General features: G+C 45.8%; 1 protein-coding gene across 2 annotated transcripts in view; it reads left to right on the top strand.

Moving 5' to 3' along the window:
* The window catches only part of Agpat4 (1-acylglycerol-3-phosphate O-acyltransferase 4), a 104,829-nt gene that overhangs the window by 15,543 nt on the left and 66,185 nt on the right, over positions 1–23,101 (top strand). For both annotated transcript variants that reach the window (XM_027939542.2, XM_027939543.2), the window contains exon 2: positions 19,987–20,253. In XM_027939542.2, the coding sequence (XP_027795343.1) occupies positions 20,076–20,253 (178 nt within the window). In that variant the 5' untranslated portion in view covers positions 19,987–20,075. The remainder of the gene's footprint in view (positions 1–19,986; positions 20,254–23,101) is intronic.

Below are 23,101 nucleotides of genomic sequence, written 5' to 3' on the forward strand. Positions count from 1 at the left end.
ATGAATTAAAATGCACCTTTCAAATTTTCCAAAAGCATCAAGTTTATGTTCAGAGAAGGTAACATTTTTGAGGGAAAAAAAGTACAAAAAAAAAGCAGAGTTCTCAAAATGGTACTTGAATACTCTCAATATTGGGCGAATCTGCTAACCTTGTTGTCAGGAAATTTGTTTTCAGATGGAAAGGATAGAACAGGGTGAAGGTGAAACTGCTGCCATTTTGAATGATCCCCATTGTTCCCGCCAAGACAAACCACTTTCTCAGGAACAGAATGAGCCCCACAGGTCCTCGATCTTTGAGGTCCCCTGGGGAGATGGGAAGACGGGAGACAAGTAGAGTTCCTTGTTTTCAACCCTGGGAAGTGTAAATGCTACAACTTTTATTGTGGTATGCAGGACCTGGTTCCTCCTGAATATCTCTGGAGGCAGGAAGCAGACACTGGAATCATGCTGAGTTACCCTTGGCCACTGCGGCCCTTATTGGGTGAGTCATTTGAGAAAATGCCAGAGCCAGGGTGTCGTTTTTATGTAGAGATTTGACAGACTTCACTGGAGCGTCCTTGTGTGTGAGTTGGTGAAACTGGGTTGGGAGGTCAGGTGAGGCATGGCTGGGCCGGTGCTTAGGACACAAGAAGGTACAAGATGGCGCAGGCTCTCTTCCCATTTCTGTCCTCGACCCTCTTTCCCATTCTTTCTTATTCACATTCCTTCTACATTTCCATAAAGAAATTAATTTGACTTCTTCTATTCAATGATCCCCTTCTTCCATTTGTTCATTTACTGTTTAGTGGTTCTATTGATACAGAATTTACATACCATAAAATCCACCCGTTTGAAGGGTACAGTTGGATGAGTGTGGTCTATTTTTGAGGCAGGGTCTCACTAAGTTGCTTAGGGCCTCATTAAGTTGCTGAGACTGGCCTGGAGCTTGGCGATCCTCCTGCCTCAGCCCCCCGAGTGGCTGTTACGGGTGTTCACCACTGAGCCTGGCAAGGGACTGCACTCTTGACCCCCAACTTGAGGGTAAATCATCTCCTATGCAGCGTATGTTAGAATGTCAGCATTGCCGCCTTAGGAACTCATTTCTTTTCTCTTAATTATTTATCTCCCCACTGATTTCATTAACTAAATGAAGCTTTTGGCAACTCACCAATCTCATTCACGAGTGTCTTCCTCGGTGTCTGTTCTGTGGGATGCCAGGGACAGAGTGAGCCCGACACCACACCTGCCCCATGGAGCTGACCCGGGGAGGACAGGTCTGCTCTGCCCTGCTCTGGCTACCAGAGCGAGCTCCTTCAGCCCCTGTCATTTCTCCCATAGAGTTTGAGTCCAGGAATTTTGTCCAGATTTAATCCCAGTGAGTCTGCTAGAGCCAAGATGCTCAGCTGAGCCCTCCTGCTGGGGGTGAGCCACAGCAGAGCTTGTTTCTAAGCAGCCTTGCATGGAAAAAAAAGAAAAACAACTTCAACCCACTGATGATCTTCTCTGAACCTCTGCGCACAGCCTAGAAACCCCTGGTGGCGGCAGAAGCGGCTGTTGGTGCGTGTGCCTCTGGTGGATTTCCCTTGCCCCTAGAGACTCTGGGGAGCTGAGGGTGACAGTTGCTCTTAATGTCCTTGTGAGCTTTGCTCATCGCCTGTGTTGGGATCAAAGTTGAGGCCGTCCGGCTTCTGTTTAGGGTCTTGCTGACAGATCAGGTCAGTCTAGGATGGGCTTCAGCTTCCCTAACGGGCTCGGTGGCACTGAGGTCCACCAGCAGACCTCAGGGGGCTAGCCCACTCCATGCCTGGCCTCAGGGGGCTAGCCTGCTCTGTGCCCTGCTGATGGTGAAGTGTGTTTTCCTTACAGGCTGATATTTCCTGAGGGCTTACTCATTTCCTTTGTCTAAACATGCTGCTGCTGCGACATATCTGGCCACTTTACTATGTGGACTGAAGTTGACTGTCTTACATCTTGTCTTCTACAAGTACCCAAGACCCGTGTTCTGTTCTTTATTTCTTTTTTTTTTTTTTTAAAAAAAACAGCTATATTGCAATATAGTGTACATCCCCTGAAATCTGCTCATTTAAAGTGCGCAATTCATTGGTGTTTAGTATTTTCACAGTTGTGTAGGCACCACCAATGTCCACATTTAAACACTTTCCTGACCTCAAATAGAAGCCCCACACCTCTCAGCAGCTACTCTGCATCCCTCACCTCCTCTAGCCCTGGGCCACCACCTGTCTACTTTCTGTCTATGTAGATTTGCTGTTCTGAACACTTCATATACATCGAGTTATGCAATATCTGGCCTTTTATGAGGTTTCCTTCTCTTAACATATTTTTGAGGCTCATTTGTGCTGAAGTATGTATCAGTAATCCATTTCTTTTTGTGGCTGAGTAATATTCCATTTTATGGATATACTGCACATCAGCTGATGAACATTCGGGCCATTTCCAGCTGTTCTGACTATGAGTAATGCTGATGTGAAAGGTGTACAAGTTTTTGTGTACACATGTGTTTCGTTTCTCTGGTCTAGATACCTCCGAGTGGAGTTTGGGTGTCATACGGTACCTCAGTCATCTGAGGAACCAAAGCCCAGTATTTCTCATTTACTTCCCCAAACCTCTGAGGCTAAAGAAGCAATGATATAGGACAAAGATCTCTCAGACTCTCAAACCCAAGACCCTTATTATTCAGACCCATATCAGAATATAACTGTGGCATCAACAAAGGAAAACTTTATACCTGAGATTCCCCAGGAAAAGCATGGGATGTCCTTTAGAAGGGTCAGTGGTCCAACCTGTGGTCCCATGGTGCTGGCCAGGTAGGTAACAGGGGGGGGGGTCCAGCCTCTCCACACCTGGCGTCTTTGGGTCAGTAGAGCTGCGTGGTGTTCGCTGTCTGCTCTGCACCATCACCTTCATGATAGCAAGTGAGGTTTGCTGGGTGCGTCCTGCAGCGGGAGGCTTTTTCTTAATAAGGTCAGGACTCGGGCATCTTTGAGCCCAGGCCCGAGTTTCCAGAGCTCCCCACTCTGCCAGCATCTGCTTTCTTAGAAACAGTTCCTGTGAAGAGCACCATCGCAGCCAAACACACTTGCTTCCAGGGCTGAATCCCCATCTTGTTCTCTCCTTTGGTTCGTGTTTGCTGATCTCTAAGATCCTTAACTGCTCTTAGAGGAAAGCGGAGATCTGAGGATTACCAGAGTAAGTTCTAAGTGGCCCCGAGCAGACCTGCGGATTTGCTAAGTCATGCTTCTTTGCAGGAGAAGAACTGAATGGAGTGGCCCTAGAGAGAGGTCTTGCGGGAATCCACGTTTTTGCTCTGGGCTCTAACGTGGTTATTTCTTGAGCGATCGATGTAAACAAGTTTGATCGCACTTAGTAGGTGCCACATAAATGTTAGCTGAATGAATCGTGTGTGTGTGTTGTGTAAACGTATACAACACTTTTTTTTTTTTTTAAACTTTTTTTGAGTGTTTTAAATCAGTTGTCTTATTTTATGCCTCCAGTAGTCTTGTAAGATAGGCCAACAGGAAAGGCAGAAGAGAAGACTGAGCCCCAGGGAAGGTAGGGTCAGAACAGGAGAGTGGCCAAACAAGTCGAGCCAGAGAACTTTCCTGAGCGAGTCATAAAACAGGTACCCTAATAAATCAGTGCTTATTTAATATCAAATGGTGTGTGTTCATCTACCTTTGTAATCAGAAAATGCAGTGTAAAAGTTTGAGCTCCATTTTTTCCCTTGGAAACCTTTTATAGATAACCCTATGAAAGTTTCCTAAAATAAAACCTATATAGAATTTAAAAATCAAAATTCTTTTGAGTTATTACAATTAATAATTGCAACAATAACAGTAATAACTAAGACAGTATGTACTATTGGACCCTTTTTTTTAGCTTAAATATATTAGCCCTGTGGTTAACAATCTTTGTGAAATAATTGAAAGTACTGAGAAGCAGAAAGAAGAAAATGGATGTCCCCAAGATGTCTCTCCCATAGGAGCCTACAGGCGTGTTAATTGACCATCCATTTGGAAAAGCAGTTTGTTAACAGACAGTAAGTTGGAGGTGTGCATGTCAACCCCAGTGTTGATCGCTGCACTCTCCGCAGCAGTGAGAAAAGATCGAAATAAACCAAATGCTTGTCGATATGGGTACAGAATAATTTGGTTGGAGTCACACAAAAGAAATACTCCATCACCATTAAAACTGACTAGTTGTAGAACATGTTCAAGAAGAACGCTTAAAACAGTGTTGAGGGTAGAAAGGAAATTGCATAAGGATCCCAACATTATAAATGAGGTCTTGTTTGTGAAAACTTACGCACACAGTAAACTCTCATTTCAACCTTAGATTGTGAGGTAGCGTCAGGATCTGTAATTTTTTTTAAAGAAGCAAACATGACTAGACATCAATGTGGTAAAACGAACTATGTTTTGCATATTTAAAATACTTTATGCATTTGGGGAAGGAAAAAAAAAAAGTCAGACAACTTACCATCCAGGGCACTTCCTAAACAGAGAGACCGTATTGTTATTTTTCTTATAAAGTTGGCTCGTGGGGCTGGGGTTGTAGCTCAGTGGTACAGCACTTGCCTAGCATGTGCAAGGCCCTGGGTTTGATCCTCAAAAGCACATTAAAAAAAAAAAAAAACTAAATGAACAAAATAAAGCATTGTGTCCATCTACAACTAAAAATATTAAAAAAAAAAAAAAGTTGGCTCGTGCCATACAGGTTTTTGTTGACTGTATATTGTAAACATCTTTTCTGTCATGAATAAACTTCCTCATTTTCCCCATCTTTCTGTTTCAACTTCATTATGTTCTTGGATGAGCATTTTTTTAGAAAAAAAAAAAAACAAAATTACTGAGGCTTCCTTCGAAATTTTTTATTATTACTTTCTAGTTATTTATTATGATTATTTATAATTAATAACTTAGTTACACACACTTGACACCGAAGGAACACATATGTAAAGGTAGAAGCAGAATAACCATCTGGTTTAGTCAAGATGCACGGAATCTCGTGTGTAACTAAGATTAAAATACATACAGAATCCATTGAGAGAATTCCCCAAGGTGGGAATTTACGTGAAATCGATAATCACACAAAGGGCCTGGATTGGAAGAGGGTCTCCGGTTCCTCCTGCAGGACCCAGTCACTGTCTCCACCTCCAGGATGTTTCCCAATGTCCCAGGCCAGGGGTCCATCCGAGAGAAGCGTTCAGGACCGCTGAGGATTTGCAGGACCCTATTCCTGCCTGCGTCCTGTCCTGGGCCACAGGACCCACCCGGTAGGAGGAGAGCTGAACGCCCTGCCTGTGGCATCCACCGCCTGTGCTCTAACAGGTGACAAAACAAAGACATCTGAACAGCTCCCCCAGGGAAGCCGTCCTCTAGCAGAGGGACAGGACTTGGACGGTCAAGAGCACCTCTCCTCTTCTGAGCGGGGAGACGGAGCCCCAGGAGTGGCCTGGCAGCTGGCCCGGGTGTCTCATTCCCACTGGGCACGAGGGAGCTGCTGAGGACGAGGGCACGGCTTCCCCTTTGGGACCTCAAACTGGAGCCTGGAAAGACTGAGCTCAAATGCTGGGGGACATTTTGGACCCCAGGAGACAGAAGAGCCATCAGGTAGAAAGGCCAAGAGAGTGAGGCCCAGGGATCAAAGATCTCCCAGAGCAGAGAGCCAGCGCTGAGCAGGGCCCTCCCCGTCCCTAACCATCAGTGACAGGCCTGGGCACTCGACACGCTCACCGCCGGTTTTCTCCTCTCTAAAATGAGTAGAGCATTGACCCCCACAGTTACTTCATCTCTGCTCGCTGGTATTCAATGCATGAACCTGCAGTGTCAATTAACACGGCAGACACGGCTCTTTCAATGACCGTCTTGGGTACAGCCGGTAAGTGTTAGGAAATCAGCTGCCTCAGATCCTCACAGAGCCTTGTACCCCCAAAGAAATGGCAGATAGTCAAAGTGCTGAAAATAAAATTAACTGTAAATAAATTCTGAGAATTTATTCTAAAGAAATAACTCAAGATTCCAGGAAAAAAAGCTTAACGTCCACATTTGTTAATCGCTGCATTATTTATTCTTGAAAAGACAAAAAGAAAGAAGCCCAAATATACAATAATGAAACAATTGGGCGATAATTATGATATCCCTAGTATTTCTACTACAAGGATATTTACATTGTGACACAGAGATTGAATATGATCTCGTGCTAAAGGTTAAAAAAGGGCATTTAAAATTGATTGAACATAAGATCACAGCTATATTTAAAAATAAATATAGTTGAAATAACTGAACATTTGCCAGTTTTCTGCAGAACAAGAAAGTAGAGTAGAAAGAAAACTTTTCTAAGCTTAAACATTGTGAAAGAAATCACAGGACTTATTTCATAATAATTTAAACCTCTCGTAACCTAAAAGTAAAAGCAAACAACTGAAAAAAATGCTCATTTTTAAATGAGATAAGATGTTATGCTATCTAATATATAAAGAGTACATACAAATCAATATGCAAGAGATAAATGAATAATAGATAATATGGAGAATTCAGGTTGAAAAAAGCAGTAGTTTAATAAATTTTAAAACTGAACAGCTTTTTAGCCATCCAAATAATGCAATTTAACATAATGAGACACAATTTCTAAGGCATGGAGAGAGTTTAGTTTTGTCTCTTTAGTTTTGCAGTATGTATGCTAGGCAAGCACTCTACCACTGGGCTACACTCTGGACCCTTTTATTTTGTTTTGAGACAGGATCTTGCTAAGTTGCCCAGGCTGGCCTCAAACTTGCAATCCTCCTGCCTCAGCCTCCCAAATCAGCTGGGATGGGCATGCACTCATGAGCAAATTTTATTTGTTTTAAAATGAGAATTCTTGTTACTGATGAATGTGATAAATGGGTATTTGTGTATATTGCTGATAAGAATGTAAATAGTTGAAAACATTTTAGAAAGCAATTAAGCAACATTCACCAGATACCTTTAAATGTTTGTCCCTGGGACCCAGAAATCTTGCTTCTGAGAATTTATTCTAAAGAAATAACTCAAGATTCCAGGAAAGAAGCTTAAAATCTTAATGTCCACATTTGTTAATCACTGCATTATTTATTCTTGAAAAGACAAAAAGAAAGAAGCCCAAATATACAATAATGAAACAATTAGGCGATAATTATGATATGCCTAGTATTTCTACTACAAGGATATTTACATTGTGACACAGAAATTGAATATGATCTCACGCTAAAGGTTAAAAAAGGGCATTTAAAATTGATTGAACATAAGATCACAGCTATATTTAAAAATAAAAAAGCCTCTGTCATGGTTTTATCTAGCAAAGGAAAATTTTAAAAACCTGTACACAGTCACCAAAGTCTAGAAAACAAACCAAAATGTTGTCAATGTTCTAGGTGGTAAAATTTCTAAAATTCTACATTTTAGAACTTCGCAGATTTTTGTGGCGAATGTGAATTAATGTTAAAATGGGGGGGGGAAGTTACTGTTCAAGAAATTTGTGACTTGGGGTGACTTACCCAGTGAGCAGGATTTCCTTTGCTTTTACCAGATTTGTATTTTAATAGAAGATTCTTTGTTCAAAAAACAGCAACAACAAAAGTCAGCTCTGTGTTCCTCAACCAACATCTGCCCTGCCCTGCTGCCGGGCTTCAGTAGGTGATCTGCTTTCGTTTGGGTTACTCCCGTGTCGGTTTGATGTACTGCCTTGCGCAGTTGCCGTGTTGGATGGAGGAGCTCTCCATGCTGCTTGCGCGAGAGGATGGTTTAGAGAGGAAGTGTGGGTTTTCTGGTGGCTTTTGACGGGTCATCTGCCCTGTGTTCACTGTAAGAGACCGTCTTCTCAGCAAGGACTCTGTCCGTTTGTGCTGTCATGTGTACACTCTTTTTGAGGCTCCAGAGTTATCAGCATGGAGATTAAGTCACAGTAGATCATTTACGAGTTGTGGCTGAATCAACCCATGTTGGGCACCTGTCCATACTGTGGCAAGTGGTAGTATAGGTGTTTTAGTTTATTGGGCATGGTACTTACCGGCTTAAAACCTAGAGCCCCGCTCTCTGAGGATCCCCCAGGCTCTAATGCAGCACCATGAATAGAGCTATAACTTAAATGTGAGTCAATGAATTTTTAACTCAATGAATGAACGGGTAGCCCGAGGACAGGCAACCCGATGAATGGGTAAACATCAATGGACAAATGAATGTATGCATGAATTAAAGAACCCATCCTGGATTCCACTTAGAAATTGGAGAAACATTGCTGGCTTACCGAGCCTCTTTGGCTCCTGAGCTTTATGACCGAATTAAGAAACTAACGTGAGAAAGAAGGCCTTGCTTGTGTCTCATCGCTGCTCTCATTAATGAAAGTTTTTGAGGAACAGCCAGTCCGCAATGACCCCAAAAACATTGTTCACATCTGAGTGCGTCAATATTCTTGTGGCTATATTGCAGAGCTGTCTAGAAACAAGGATACTGTAAGTCAACTTATTTTGGGCACTCACAGCCAGCAATTCTGTCTTCAATAAATGATTCATGTCCGAAAAGCATTTAGGTACATTTGTTTTCTAATAAATCTCTATTCAGGCCCATTATGTTCGAATCAAGCCAGGGAAATTGCCTAGGTTCGCTTGGCATCCCTGTATGGAAATCAAAGAAAAAAGATTCCTGACCTCGCCATATTGATCTCCTATCACCCCCACTCCTTACCAGAAAATAAAGATTGGCAATGCCAGGATCTCCAGGACTTAAGGGTCAAGGGCACTTCACAACCAGGGACAAGAAAAAGAGCCCAGTTGCTAGCATCTGAGATGAGGGAGGAAAAGAAAGGCCACTTGCTCATTTGCTTCAAAAGTCTAATTCCTCCAAGCTGACCCCACTGACTGAGCTGTGACAGCTGGCCCAGTGCTTCCTCTAAGCTCTGCTCCTGCCCACCTGACTCTCCAGGTAGGAATGCATGCGTGTTCCCAAGAACCAGCAGCACTGGGGTGGAGGGCTTGGACAAATCGCATCTTCCCATTTTCTGAGCCATAGAATTGGAACTGATAATGGAGGCCCTATCATCTGCCCTGCAGAGCCCCTGCACATTCCTGGCCACACTGAAACCTCCCACCACTTTGTGGGATCAGTGCCTCTGTCAGTATTTCTGGTGGCAGATGAGGAAGCCGAGATTTCCAGAGGCTATGTCCAAGCCCATAAGGATACATAGATGGTCAAGAGTCAACTCAGATGCCCTGACTCTCAATTCTGGACTTCTGCACTGCCTGATTCCACCACTGTAGAGTCAGATTCTAGGTTCCCCAGCGGGGTTGAAGCCCAGGTGGCACATGCCAGTGCAAAGTTAGCTCCTGATCAGCATAAAGCTTCCTAGTGTGCATTTGCACAAAATCAGCTGGTTTGTGGATTGTCTCATGCCCATCTCGTTGTTACCCAGGCTGTAAGTTTGGTTGCTATGCGTCTCACTATCTGTGCTGCTGGAAGCCTTCCAGGTCTGGAGGTTGGACCTGTTTATCTAGTGATCTCTGATCTTTCCAGCCCTAGTGTTTTATCTTGTGAGAAATGGTAGTGATCAATCCTGATGGAGCAGTTGGCCCTGGTAGGCTAGGTGGGCTAGGCGGGCTAGGCTGCCTGAAAGAGAGATTGTGCAACCTTATCAGCATTCCAGAGAATGGGTGTGGCTGTCTCTAGTGGCTCCGGATTATCATCCCGAGGGTGTCCTGGCAGAATGTGAAGTTGTCGGCCATGTGGACCTGGGTAAGTTGCAGAGAACTGAAGAGATGATGGTTGAGCCTGTTCCCCAGTGGGGATTAAAATAACTGAAACTACTAGAGGATAATAGAAGTTTAAGGAAATTTCCAGCAAAGTTTTGAATTTTGTTGTCTCAGTTTTATAGGCTTTTAAATATTTTGTTTTATTTTTAAATACTGAAGACCAGATTTTATTTTTTAAAATGTGGGGGGTGCCTTAATTTGATGGTCTGTCTGCACTGGGAGCTCCGGCCGGCCTCACCCCTGCCCTGAAGTCTTCTTGCTGCCTGTGGGGAGGCAGAGACACCTTCATCTACTTCTTCATGTGTCCCGTGGCCTTATCCCAGGGCTTCTTGAGACCAGGGAAATACAGGTGTTCACAGCAAGCACTGAAGTTATGATGGTCTGGGTCCTTCAGTACCAGTTTTTTATTTCTCTTCCGCGTAGTAGATACGTGGCCCATATTGTATCTACAGCTCATTTCTTCTGTGACGTCTGTATGGGGAATGAACCGGTACCAGGCTCAGTTACTACCTCAAAAGCAATGGCTTTGAACTGCTTGCCTTCAGGATGGAAATCAGGACATCAGCATTTTAATGAAACTTGTGAGTGGGCTTGTGGAGGGGGAGGTCCTGTGAGTCACTGAAGCTCAGGGCCATCTCAGTGTTGCATGGATGTCAGAAGAAAAAAGAAAAATCGTGTTAAAACAAACCCATCTTTAGAGCCCCAAGTGGATGAGTTAATAAAGGTGGTGCAGGGGCCAAAGATGGTCGGTCGCCCTTGTTGGAAATGGTTGGATTTCAGGTATTTTTGGATTTTGAAATATTTGCATGTACACAGTGAGATATCTCAGGGATGGGACCCAAGTCCAATTAGGAAACTCACAATGTCTCATGCACGCCTCACACACACACAAGACCTGAAGATGATTTGATTGGTACTAAAAACGTTCTGGGCTCTGAAGCATTCTATGTGGATTTTCAACCTGTGGGTGGTGTGGGAGCCACGGAGGAGCAGAGGAGGGGCGCAGGCCGGGAGCAGCCTGGCAGTGAGTGTGGGGGCCTGGCTGGGGAGCTGTTTCTGCAGGACCTGCGGCCCCCCTTGTGCTTAGTCACTGCACTCCCTGAACCTAGCTGTCCACCCAAGGGCACACGGGCAGCAGGCCTCTCCACGAGCTTCCGTCCGCACCACGTGGGCAGGATCCTGCGGCCAGCTGCCAGGCCTGCCCACGCCACCTTGGTGGTGGGGGGAGTAGAGTAGGTGATGGTGTGTGGACGGAACAAAGCTCTCCTTTTTGTTTTAGTGCCAGCTGGTGATGCCATCTCCCTCGGGCCTGCTTTTGTGGCCCAGAGCTGAGTTCTGGCCATTTGCTGCCCTGCTGCACAAGGGAACCACCCTTCACGCTCCTCAGGCTGAGGTGCTTTCAGGCTTCCTGGGTTTACGACCAAACGGAAGGTCACTGCCACCTGAAGTCCCAGCAACAATTCAACTCCACTACACTCTGCTTTCCTTCTGGATTTGAAAAGTCTTCTTTATTAATTGGAATATTCTCATTTAAAATAGAAATGAATGAATGTTTACCCATTTAGAAGTTATATTTTCTTTTTTTTTTTTAATATTTATTATTCTTTTAATTTTTCTGCAGACACAACATCTTTGTTTGTATGTGGTGCTGAGGATCGAACCCGGGCCGCACGCATGCCAGGCGAGCGCGCTACCGCTTGAGCCACATCCCCAGCCCTAGAAGTTATATTTTCCTTATTTCATTTCAGTTTCTCGTTGCATGCTATCATTAGGGTTTGAGAAAAAAAAAAATTTCTGGAAACTTCTAGAAACAATACAGTTTATTTTTTACTTTTTGATACCAGGGATTGAACTCAGGGGCACTGAGCCACATCCCCAGCCCTATTTTGTATTTTATTTAGAGGCAGGGTCTCACTGAGCTGCTTAGCGCCTCCCCTTAGCTGAGGCTGGCTTTGAACTTGCGATCCTCCTGCCTCGGCCTCTGGAACAGCTGGGATTACAGGCTTGAGCCACCGCGCCCAGCCTGAATACACTTTAGAAATCTACTTTTCACTGAGCATCTTTTAAAATAGCTCACATGTTCTTGGTTGTTGAGAAAGTGACCAGCTCAGGTAGAGGTGCAAGCCCTGCAGCCCCCGATGGCCCTTGGGGAGAGCTGGATCAGGGTCTGGAGATGGTTGGCCTTCTACGTGGGAGGAGGGCACGACAGGGGTGCCACAGGACTGACAGAGGGCAGGAGCCTGAAAACTCACTACCCCAACTTTTGGAAGTGGTACCATGAACTTATTGGAGACTGACGTCCAGCAGGCTGGGCTTCTTGCCTGACGGGGCACGTTGAAAGCCTAGTCTTGTGCGGACTTGGCGCCCACATCTAACCACTGTCAAGCTCTGCACTTGACCTGCACTAGCTAAACCTACAGTGGCTTTCTGTGACAATGAGATAATCACGTCAGACATGTATCGTGTGCATCTGATTGCTATTCAGAATCCTGTGGTGTTGAACTATGAATGTTTTATCTCATAGAAGCGAAAGCTACAGAAGGCCTACAAGAAATATCCGGTTTTATTTCCTTCCATCTTTTTTTCTTTTTCTCATGATAGAAGAAGTTACCTAGGTTATCCATCTGCGTTTTTCTCTTGAGTCTTGGATCCCTTGACTGTGAAAGCTCTCTAGAATTAATTTTTCTGTTATGAGCTACTCAGAACCAACTATGAAATAGAATCTTGAAAGCATGTGTTTTCTGTAGACTTAAGTCTTTATGATTCTATAGCTAGGATTTGGAAAGAGACTGAGGACTGTTTGTTAGAGGACATAATGAAAATCTCGAGTATGATTTATAGCTTCTTCAGAGTTCAGTTTGTTTTAATGGACATCATGTACTGTTCAGGGATCTTGAACAAAGCACTGTCCTATAAAATTTTTAAATAAGCTAATTTTACATAGGCTTCTGCTGAACTCTCAGACTATGATGAGTTTTTGAGAAGTGTTTTAGGGAGAGATGGTCCCTATGACAGTGAACTTGAGTCTAGAATATTTTCTCTCCTGTTTTGTTTTGGGCCTTAGGCCAACATAACTGCAAGGAATCCAAAAACTAAACTTAGCCTTGTTTTGTCAGGACTGAGGGCTAAGGGACTCGCCCAGGGCTGCCCAGGTCCTGGCTGTCCTGGGGGTGAGGAGTGGCCAAGTCCGTTCCACTTAGAGCACAGCCATGATCCAATGTTCTGCGCCCAGAGGCCACCACACAGGTCTCTCCTGAGACTCAGCTCCCCCTCCTCAGGCACCGAGTCCAGCAGACCAAGAGCAGGGGTCCAGATGCTGGACGCTCCAGCCGTCCCTGCCCCGGCGGCTGCTGCTCTCTTGGCAGTCCCTGCAGTTTCCGTTCCTTTCAGTCGTCAGTGGCCAGCCAGCGCTCAGCACCTTCTCCGTAGGCGGGAGTTGGAAAAGCAAGGTGGAGCCTGATCCCTTAATAACCACGGAGGAAAAAATGCATTGAAAAGATAAAAAACAAGAGCCTGCCTTGGGAGGGCGTAGATTTGCTTGGTTTGGAAAAAGGATCTTGGAATGAACCTAGCCAGTTTCTTCCTAAGGATGACGATCTAAAGCCTGGACTGGGCCAGGCTCCAGGTGGGCAGACTTGCTAAGTTGTGTGTGTGTGTTTGTGTGTGTGTGTGTGTGTGTGTGTGTGTGAGCGCGGTGTATTCATGTGTGTCTGATAGGGTGCGTGTGTGTGCATGCATATGTGTGTGTGTTGGGTGTATACATGTTTGGTGTGTAGGGGAGCGTTCATGTGGTGTGTGTTGTTGGGTGCGTGGGGTGTGAGTGTGTGAGCGAGTTCACAAAGACACTGCTGTTAGTGTTGGGTTGGCTTCGGTTTGTTTCTATGCTCGGTTTTAGAATATGATCCTCCTCTATGACTTTGTGGCTTTGTCACTTAATGTTGTAATGGAACTTTGTCCTTTTCACCCACCTAGGATGGTGACACTTTCTCCTCCTGCTGGGTGAGTCTCCCATGAGGCACTTTTTGTTTCCTCGTGCTGGAAGCCTGGGGTGCTTCTCGGTGGTGCTCACAGCAGCAGTCGCGACACGTCCGCCCAGGAGAGACTCTCCTGGGCCTTGATTTGGTCCTTGAGGCAGGCTGTCAGCCGCATCAGGGGATCAGGCGTGTGCATGTGTTGAAGGTCCTGCTTGTGAGTTTCGAATGGCGTAGTGGGAAGGTGGAGTGGATTTGTTCTCACCTGGGGCCAGGAGTCCTGGAGAGTTATCATTAAAACAAATAAGCCTCCTTTGGAATAAAAAATGTAGTATAAAAGAATTTGCATCCCTTTGATCTCTTTTTGTATGTTTTATGAACCATTATGGATTTTGAGGTCGAAAGATTCTCAATAAGGAACTGTCTAGATTTTAATGATGTTGGTAAATTGGCGTGAGTATTATTTTAGCAATTTTTGGATTGATTTCTTTGGAAGAAAGAAATTTTTGCCTCTTCTACAGTCCTGACCTGATTGAGTACTATAATGTGAGTGATAAATAAACAAACCCTGAAAACAAGCTGTTGACAGAGTTATCCCGGTTTTGGCCTTAGCCTATCCTGAGCAGGACTGAAGCTCATGCTTATTTACGATACGAGCCGCGCAACATGGAACAAGGCAGAATATGGAAATCTTAACTGAGGTTCTCTTGTTTGTTGCCTAATTTAATGCTTTGGGCTGACAGCTCTTTGTGTCTGTTTAGAGGAGAATCCATGCAGCTTGAACCCTCTCCTGGGTGGATTCTGCACTTTCTTTAATTTGCCTGTGTTTCCACCAACACGGGCCAGGCAGCATACGGTACATCTGCTTTACCACCATAACTCCCTTGGGAGTCTCATGGCTCACAGGCTCTGCGTGTGTGTGTGCGTACGTGTGTGTGTGCGTACGTGTGTGTGTGCGTGTGCGTGTGTGTGCGTGTGTGTGTGTGTGTGTGTAGAATTAGAAATGCTGCCAGAGGCACCCAGAGCAATGGAGCACACCTAAGATTATTAGGTAGTGAAGAAGGTAAAGGCTTATGAGGCTTTGGCAAGTGTAGGCCAGAGTGACGACCCATTAAGGCAGGTGTCTTAATTGCTGAAGGACCCATTAAGGAAAGGCCGGCCCCTCGATGTACGTTAAGGAGGAAAACAGTTTACATCTCAGTGGCTTCCCCAGAAATGGCGCAGCCAGACATCAGCTGCCCTCTCTGCCTTCCTACCTGCTTGCAGAGGGAGCCCTGCTCTCCCAGGCCCCGTTCGGGCAGGTGTGGGTGTTTCCAGTGTGTCCGGCTCACCCCTCACGGCCGCCTCGTGATGATGGGGAAGCGAAGGGTGTCAGCTAAGCAGCTTCGAGCTGTCAGGCCCAGCTTGGAGCGCGGCCTGAGCTCCATGTGCTTCATTCCACCCACCCCACGGGGCTGGGTTCCGAGTGGCTGCAGCTCCTTCACCTTCCAGAACCCTTTCCTCTGTTGCTGACTGGCTGCACGGTCGCCTCTCGGGCTCTTGAACAGAAGTCCACCCATGCTTCTTTCTGCAAGTAGGCAACTGGCTGCTCTTTCCTTGGAGACACGTAGTACCCCACCTGCATCCCACGTGCGTGGTGTCTGTCCTCTGGCCTCCATGGGAGCTGGGAAGCAGGGCCGCCCCATTCTGTGCCCATAGGAATGAATAATAAGACACAGAGAGGAAAAAGTAAATAAGCCATAGTCCTTCAACCAAAAGGTGGCCACTACTTACACCCATGGATAGAGCCACAGAGGTAGCTGAGAATGGTACCTAGATATCTTACATTATTATTTCACAACTCAGGACCATGTCCTTGAGAAGTGTTTGAATCAAAATATTCTCATACAACCCTCCACATAATAGCTATGAACTAACTTAACAAAATCGACCCATAGTTGAGGGTTTTCCATCATGTCCTCAGTGACTGCTAGAAACTTAATCCAATGATTAGTTCAATTCAAAATCGACTGATCTATCAGCAACCTGGGAAAGAAGGACAATTTGGAGTAAGTTATCCTTCTTGACCCTATTGTGATTCCTAGTGACAATTTCTTTTGTCTGTTTAAAACACTGATGCAATGATTTTTCAGATCTGTGTCAAGCTCTTGGGTTGGACTCTCCTGCTGGGAAGTTCAGGTGCGATGTGCAACTGGGCTTTCTGGCACTGCGTCTGTTCCCTGTGACGCCTCTGAACAAAGTCGTCATGTTTCGACGTCCCTTCCGCTTGCCATATTAGCTCACCCGGGTATAGCTGCTCTGGGATTCCCCTTCCTGTGAGAATCCTCTCTCTGCCTTTCACTCTGGGGACACCTGTACCGTAAGCCTCAGTTGTATCCCCTCTGTCTGCCCTCCAGGTGGCCTGCGCTGGCCTCGGTAGCCAAGGTTCACTGTGTGGACTGTTGGACCAAGATGCCCAGCAGGATGGGTTCCCTGCTTGACATGTAGAGGGGCCATTCTCAAGGTCCTGTGGTGTGTTCTGGAAAGGATTAAAAGCACTGCAGAGCTCGCCCTGTGCAGACCCCTGCAGACCCCTGCAGACTCTGGGCAGACCCTGTGCAGACCCACTGCAGACCCTGTGTAGACCTGTGCAGACCCTCGCAGACCGCTGCAGACCCTGTGCAGACTCTGTGCAGACCACTGCAGACTGCTGCACACCCTGTGCAGACTCTGTGCAGACCGCTGCAGACCCTGTGCAGACCTGTGCAAACCGCTGCAGACCGCTGCAGACCCTGTGCAGACCCTGTGCAGACCCTGTGCAGACCCTGTGCAGACTCTGTGCAGACTCTGTGCAGACCGCTGCAGACCCCGGGCAGACCCTGGGCAGACCCTGTGCAGTCCCTGTGCAGACCCCGGGCAGACCCCGTGCAGACCCTGTGCAGATTCTGTGCAGACCACTGCCCTTGCTTTTGTAAGTGCCCAAAACGAGCAAAAGAAGATTGTTTTGGTATTTGGGGCACATGAGTTCTTCATTGTTGCCCTTAATGATAAGAAATATCTTAATGATAAGAAATGTGGAAACAGCTTCATAGTTTTTTTGTTGATTTACAAATTCTGTAAGTTACTGCTCTGGTATTAGCATAAAATTCTAATCACATCCTTGCGTCATGTAGTATGCTACTGAAGTGAGTTTGCTGGGCAGTTTGTCCCCATAACCTTCTAGGTACTTAACAAAGCTGAAAGAGGAGAGGCAAACCATCTTCTCTCTGGCTCTTTCACCCTGGTCAGATGCTTATACCCTCTTTTCTCAGTCTGACAGTAAATTGGCTAATTGCCACCTTGTAAGAGAAAGACATGAAGGACGATTAACCCAAACTTGTATTTGGAATAAACTTAAGACGTGCTTCACTTATTTATCCACCTCTCTAAATAATTTAACCTTGTTTCTTTCTTAATTATCAGCACTAAGACTAAAGAGTTAAATTATTTAATAACTCACAGCATTTTCACCTTGTTCTTCAGTTAAATTCCTGACTATTCTTATTTTGTTTTTACATATAAATTTGAGAATCAGTTTATAAATCCTTTTTTTCATTGCTATAACAAAATGCCAGAAGCTGGATAATATATGAAGAAAAGATGTTTGTTTAGCATATAGTTCTGGAGGTTTGAGAGCAGAGCACCTGCTTCTGCGTGGCCTTGATGAAAGCCTCCTGGTGGATGGATATATGAGGGTCAGAGCTTGGGAGAGTGACGGACCACATGGCAAGGCAGGACCGGAGAGCCAGGAGGGACTGTCTCATTTGTTATGACAATCTGCTCTCATGAGCACTCTTTAGACCAGCATTAATCCCTCCAGGGGCAGTGCCCCCTGTAACCTAACCACCTCCCACCAGGCCCCACCTCTGAAAGGCTACACCACGCCCAATGTCATCACACTCACAAAATCCAAAATCGATGCCCTTCTCAGGAGGTGGATTAAAATCTATTATCCCATTTTACAGACTGGACATAGAGCAGAGCTTCGAACCCAGGCAACCCAGGGCTTCCACCTGCTCCCCGCCCCCACAGCAGTCTAAGACTGGGACTCGAGGTCAGAGGCGGAGGTCAAAAACCTAAGAACCCAAAGAAACCAGGGCTGTGTGCCCACTCCTCCGAAGGCTTGCCTGCCGCCAGTCCCCCCTTGAACACTGCCAATGTCGTGCTGAGCCCCAGTGTGATAGTCTCAGGGAGGGTTTTACCTGAGGATATGGTGGTCTTGAACTTTTATAAGGAGAAAATCCTTCCTTTTCCTCGCACCCTACCACTGATCGGGAGCTGAAGAAGGCGGCCCGGGACCCCGCGTATCTGATATTGGCTGGTTTCCTTTTCTTGGTGCCAAATCAGCAAAGGATTTGTTAAGTATGTGACCTACGTTTGCTAGACCCCAGGAACCCAGGGAAGAATCACACTTCTAGCAAGACTGTCTGGAAGCTATTAGTGACTAATCCAGGTACTAGGAATAAATTGCATGAATATTCAACATCCAACGGCGACTGCTGCCAACTGTATCCAAAATCACTCCTTCCTGTGCATGTGGCTGCTCTGCCAGCTCTGTGCCTGGTCCTGAGAAGGAGGCTGCCCGTGTCGAGTTCACAGTCCGGAAACGTCTGCAGAAATGCTGTCTAGGAAGGGCTGAAACGTGACCGTTCTGACCAGCTCTGCCACGCCGACTGCAGAGAAACCCAGCCAGAGGTTCCGTGGCATGTCCCTCTCGGAAAGCCATGGGAGTAACACAGGGTGCAGTACCCCTTCCAGATCACCTGGGCAAGTGGTGCGCACCTCCTGTGACCATCCTCACAGCTGAGGTCGTCCCCAAGCCAACCTAGAGTTCCCAGGAGAGGCCAGCTTCCCCACTCTGAGCGTCCTTTGGGCCCATGAACCTCCATGGTCTTTTGCTCCACACTGGTCTTTTGCTCTTGGGATAACTTCTGGGCTGTTCTGAGCCCAAGAGAAGCCCCTCCTCAGACCTAAGGAGTACAACAGCCAGGACAGGTGCAGGAAAGAGCTCAGAGATAAACAGCCAAGCCCCAAGAGCAGTTGTCAGTTGCCCGACTTAGGAGTTGCCTCAGTTTCTTTTTTTGAAAAATGGGCTAATAATACTTACCTAGTAGGATTCATGGGCGTCTTGAAGGAGATAATAGATGTGCAGCTATTACGTAGGTCATTCATTTGGAGGCATTATTGATGAAGATTGTGAACTATTAAAGTTCATCCTGGAACTTGTGTTCTTCCTGGGGTACATTCTGCTCCTAGGAGAAGCCAGCCTGCTCTGCTCCCGCCAGCCTGCATCAGAGCCTCCCAGAACCCTGCCTTCGCGCCTTGCCTCAAAGGCTTCATTTGTCAAACTGTGAGGTCACTTCATGCTTTCGTTTTGGAGCTGGAGTCTGGTCACAGGACCAGGAACCTGGTTGCTCTGTATGTGTTGCGTGTCTGATTTTAGAACATTTAAGGTGTGTGGGGGGAGAGGGGGTGCAGTGGGGGAGTCCTCTTGTCTTCATAGTTAGGAGTGTTTACTGGCATCCACAAAGTTCAACCTCTTCATTCAATCATTCTGCACATACTAGAAAATAACTGCGTTCCGTCCACATGCTGATGATGGTCTCCGGGGCTGGGAGACAGTGATGATCTTCAAGATGGTCTTGGAGCAGTTGGCAGCCCAGAGGAGGAAGGCGAGCCCCTGGACCAGCAAGCAGAGTGACAGCAGATGTGCACTAGGGTGGGGTACTGGGGGGCCAGTCCAGCCCCACTGTGTCCCCAAAATGAAGCCCAGGGCTGGAGTTCAGGCACGTCCTGCCAGAAGGGAGGGGCCATTGAGACCTGGAGGAAGAGAACAACCAAGACACAGAGGGAGAAGGACAGGCCAGGTGGGGCGGGGGGCAGAGGGAAGGCCCAGAGCTGGGGCCTTCGCTGGGAGCCGCATGGACCGGGGACAGCACGTGGGAACGTGGCTCAGTGCCCACCTGGCCACCACTCAGCTGGGAGCGCGGAGACCCATCGACAATAATGGTCTCAACTTCAGAGGGCTCCCGAGAGTTAGAGGGGGTGTTGTTCTAAAAGCATCCAGACTGCACCTGCAGGAACTAAGCGCTGTGGCAATATTTGCGAAATAAAAGTAAATCGACCGAGGCACACAGAGTCTAATCTCGAGCCTAAATTTTTCTTTTCAGAGCATCTTTTCTGATTTCAAAAGCACATCACGCTTTGGCTAATGTTTGGCATCTGTTTGTGTTTCAGCGGCTTTTCCTGAGTCCTGGGTCTTCCTTTCGTCTGGACATATTCTACCGCAGCTATTTATTTATTTTTGAACAAGAACATCTCACGTCATGGACCTCGTTGGACTGCTGAAGTCCCAGTTCCTGTGCCACCTGGTTTTCTGCTACGTGTTCATCGCCTCGGGGCTCATCATCAACGCCACGCAGCTCTGCACGCTCGTCCTCTGGCCCATCAACAAGCAGCTCTTCAGGAAGATCAACTGCAGACTGTCCTACTGCGTCTCCAGCCGTAAGACCCTTCCTTACACTTCTGTCCTCCCGGCTTCCCCGGGACCAGTCTGTCGGGACTGTGGCTCTTGATATGGTCCGCTGGCCTTTCGGTCCCTGCTCCGCTGTTCTGGGTTTTGTTTTGGTCTGCTTTCTGTTGGAAATGTCTGTTTTCGTCCTCACTCTTTGAAAATGGTGCTTTGAATGAGGACTGCCAGGAACGTGAAATTCAGTGGGCAAGAATGCTGTGTGGCTTCTACCCCCAGTTCTCACTTCTCAGATGCGATCCGTGTCCCTGGGTCTTAGTTATCCTTAGAGAAACAGTAGGTACATCTGGCCCGTGAGTGTACCTGTGAGTCTCTCTGCGTATGTACATTGACACACTATATATACACTTCTTTTTGCCATGCTGGGGATCAAATATGCATATATTTTTTTAAATGAATGACAGTTTTCTCTACTGTTCTCTTCCTTGCTTTCCTCCCATCTTTTATTTTGAGATGATCATAGATTTACATGCAGCTCTGAGAAACAATAAGGTAAAATCCCAAATGCCCTTCAGCCCGTTTCCCCCAGTGGTAACGTCTTGCACAGTGAATTACAACATCCCAAGAAACGGACATTAAGAGGATCCAGCAACCCTTCTTGGCTTTCTCAGCTCTTATACACACTTGTTGGTGTTTATGTAATGTGTTTATGTCATTAGTTTCACACATGACTAATCTAACTAGCCTAAGTTTTGGCATTTAAAAGGGAAATCAGTGCACTGCGTATCTAGAGATGTGCTCCATCGTTGCTGTTGATTGACTTTAAGCTCATACCTCTTCTCAAAAGCGGAACATGCGCTGTATCAGTAGCATTATGCACAGGTACAAACGTATTTCAAAATATGAATGCTTTCAAATTAAGTCCTCTTCAAAATCTGTAACCTTAGATTATGTCACCAGTCCAAAATCATCAATATTTTTGTGAAACCTTAAAAAAAAAAAAAAAAAAGAATTTGAATCAAAACAATAAAAGCTATGTACAATTTTCTAAATGAGTTACTAGTGATCCAGTTCGTTTTTATGTTTTTAATGTATTTTTAACTTTTATTGACACGTAGTAATTATGTATATTTTGGGAGTACAGTGTGACACTTTGATATGTATATACAAGCACAATGATCAGATCAGAGTAACTGGGCACATCCATCATCTCAAACAGTCGTTGCTCTTTGTCTTGGGAACATTCCAGTCCTCTCTACCAGCCACTTTGAAATATACCATTGATTTTTGTCGTAATATCCTACTGTGCTGTAGCACACTAGAAGTTACTCCTCCTCTACCCCACAATGCTGCACCTGTTAGCTGAGCTCTCTCCATCCCTCTCCCCCTCGCCTTCCCAGGCGCTGGGAACCACCATCCAACTTTCCCCATGTAAATGAGAACTTGTGGAATTTGTCTTTCTATGCCTGACTGATTCCCCTTAGCATAACATCCTTTGCTTCTGTTCATGTTGCTGCAACTGATGTTTTGCCATTCACTTTCGTGGCTGAGTAATATTCTAACACAGGTATGGACCACATTTTCTCCATCTGTCCATCCTTCAGTGGACACTGGGTTGATCGATCAATCTCTTGGCTATGTTGAGTAGTGCTGTAACACACTGTGAAGTACTGATGTCTCGTGACATACTGATTTCATTTCCTTTGGATGTCTACCCAGTCGTGGGAGTGCTAGGTATGTGGCGGTTCTGTTTCCGGCTTCTTGAGGAACCTCCACACTGCTTTCCACAATAGCTGTGCTAATTTATATGGTTAGCACTGCTAGCTTTCCCTAAATCCTGGCCACCAATTGCTATTTGTTTCGTCCCTTTGATAACAGCCATTCTAAGTGGGGTAAGATGGTATCTCAATGTGGTTTTGATTGGCATTTCTCTGATGAGTAGTCATGTTGAATATTTTTTCATATGTCTGCCATTTATACATCTTTTTTGAGAAATGTCTATTTAGGTCATTTGCCTATTTTTAAATCAGCTCATCATCACCATCATCACCATCATCATTGCCACCATTACCGTCATCATCACCATCAGTCACTGTCATCATCACCATCATTACCATCATCACCATCACCACCTGACCATCATCATCATCACCACCACTATCACCATCACTACCATCATCACCATCACTACCATCATCACCATCACTATCACCATCATCATCACCATCATTACCATCATCACCATCATTACCATCATCACCATCACTATCACCATCATCATCACCATCAATCACTGTCATCATCACCATCACTACCATCATCACCATCACTACCTGACCATCATCATCATCACCACCACTATCACCATCATCATCACCATCACCACTATCACCATCATCATCACCATCAATCACCATCATCGTCACCATCATCATTTTATTTTGAGTTGCTTGCACTCCTTAATGTCCTGGATATTAACCCCTTGCCAGATGACTAGTTCATTGTGATTATTACACAAGCATGAAATAACGTTTGCTCCAATTCAGTCCCTCATACTTCTTTTTTTCCTCCTCTTCTTCTTCCCCCTGTTCCCTTTTCTTTACTTACTGATCTTTCTCCTGTTTATTTATGGTTTTTAAAATCAGTGCATTACAGATACACATAAAGGAGATGTTCATATACGCACACTGGCAGGTTTGGTCAGTGTTGCTCCCCCATTCTTCCCTTTTCCTGTCCCCCCCAACTGCTTTCTCCACTCCATTGATCGTTCTTCTATTTTCATGGGATGCCCCCAACTTCTTTCTTTGTTTCTTTTCTTTTCCCCTTATTTTGTTCTAGCATATGGGAGAAACATTCAACCCTTCTGAGTCTGGCTTATGTCAC

Source organism: Marmota flaviventris, chromosome 6 (genome assembly GCF_047511675.1).
Source record: "Marmota flaviventris isolate mMarFla1 chromosome 6, mMarFla1.hap1, whole genome shotgun sequence".
Lineage (NCBI taxonomy): Eukaryota > Metazoa > Chordata > Mammalia > Rodentia > Sciuridae > Marmota > Marmota flaviventris.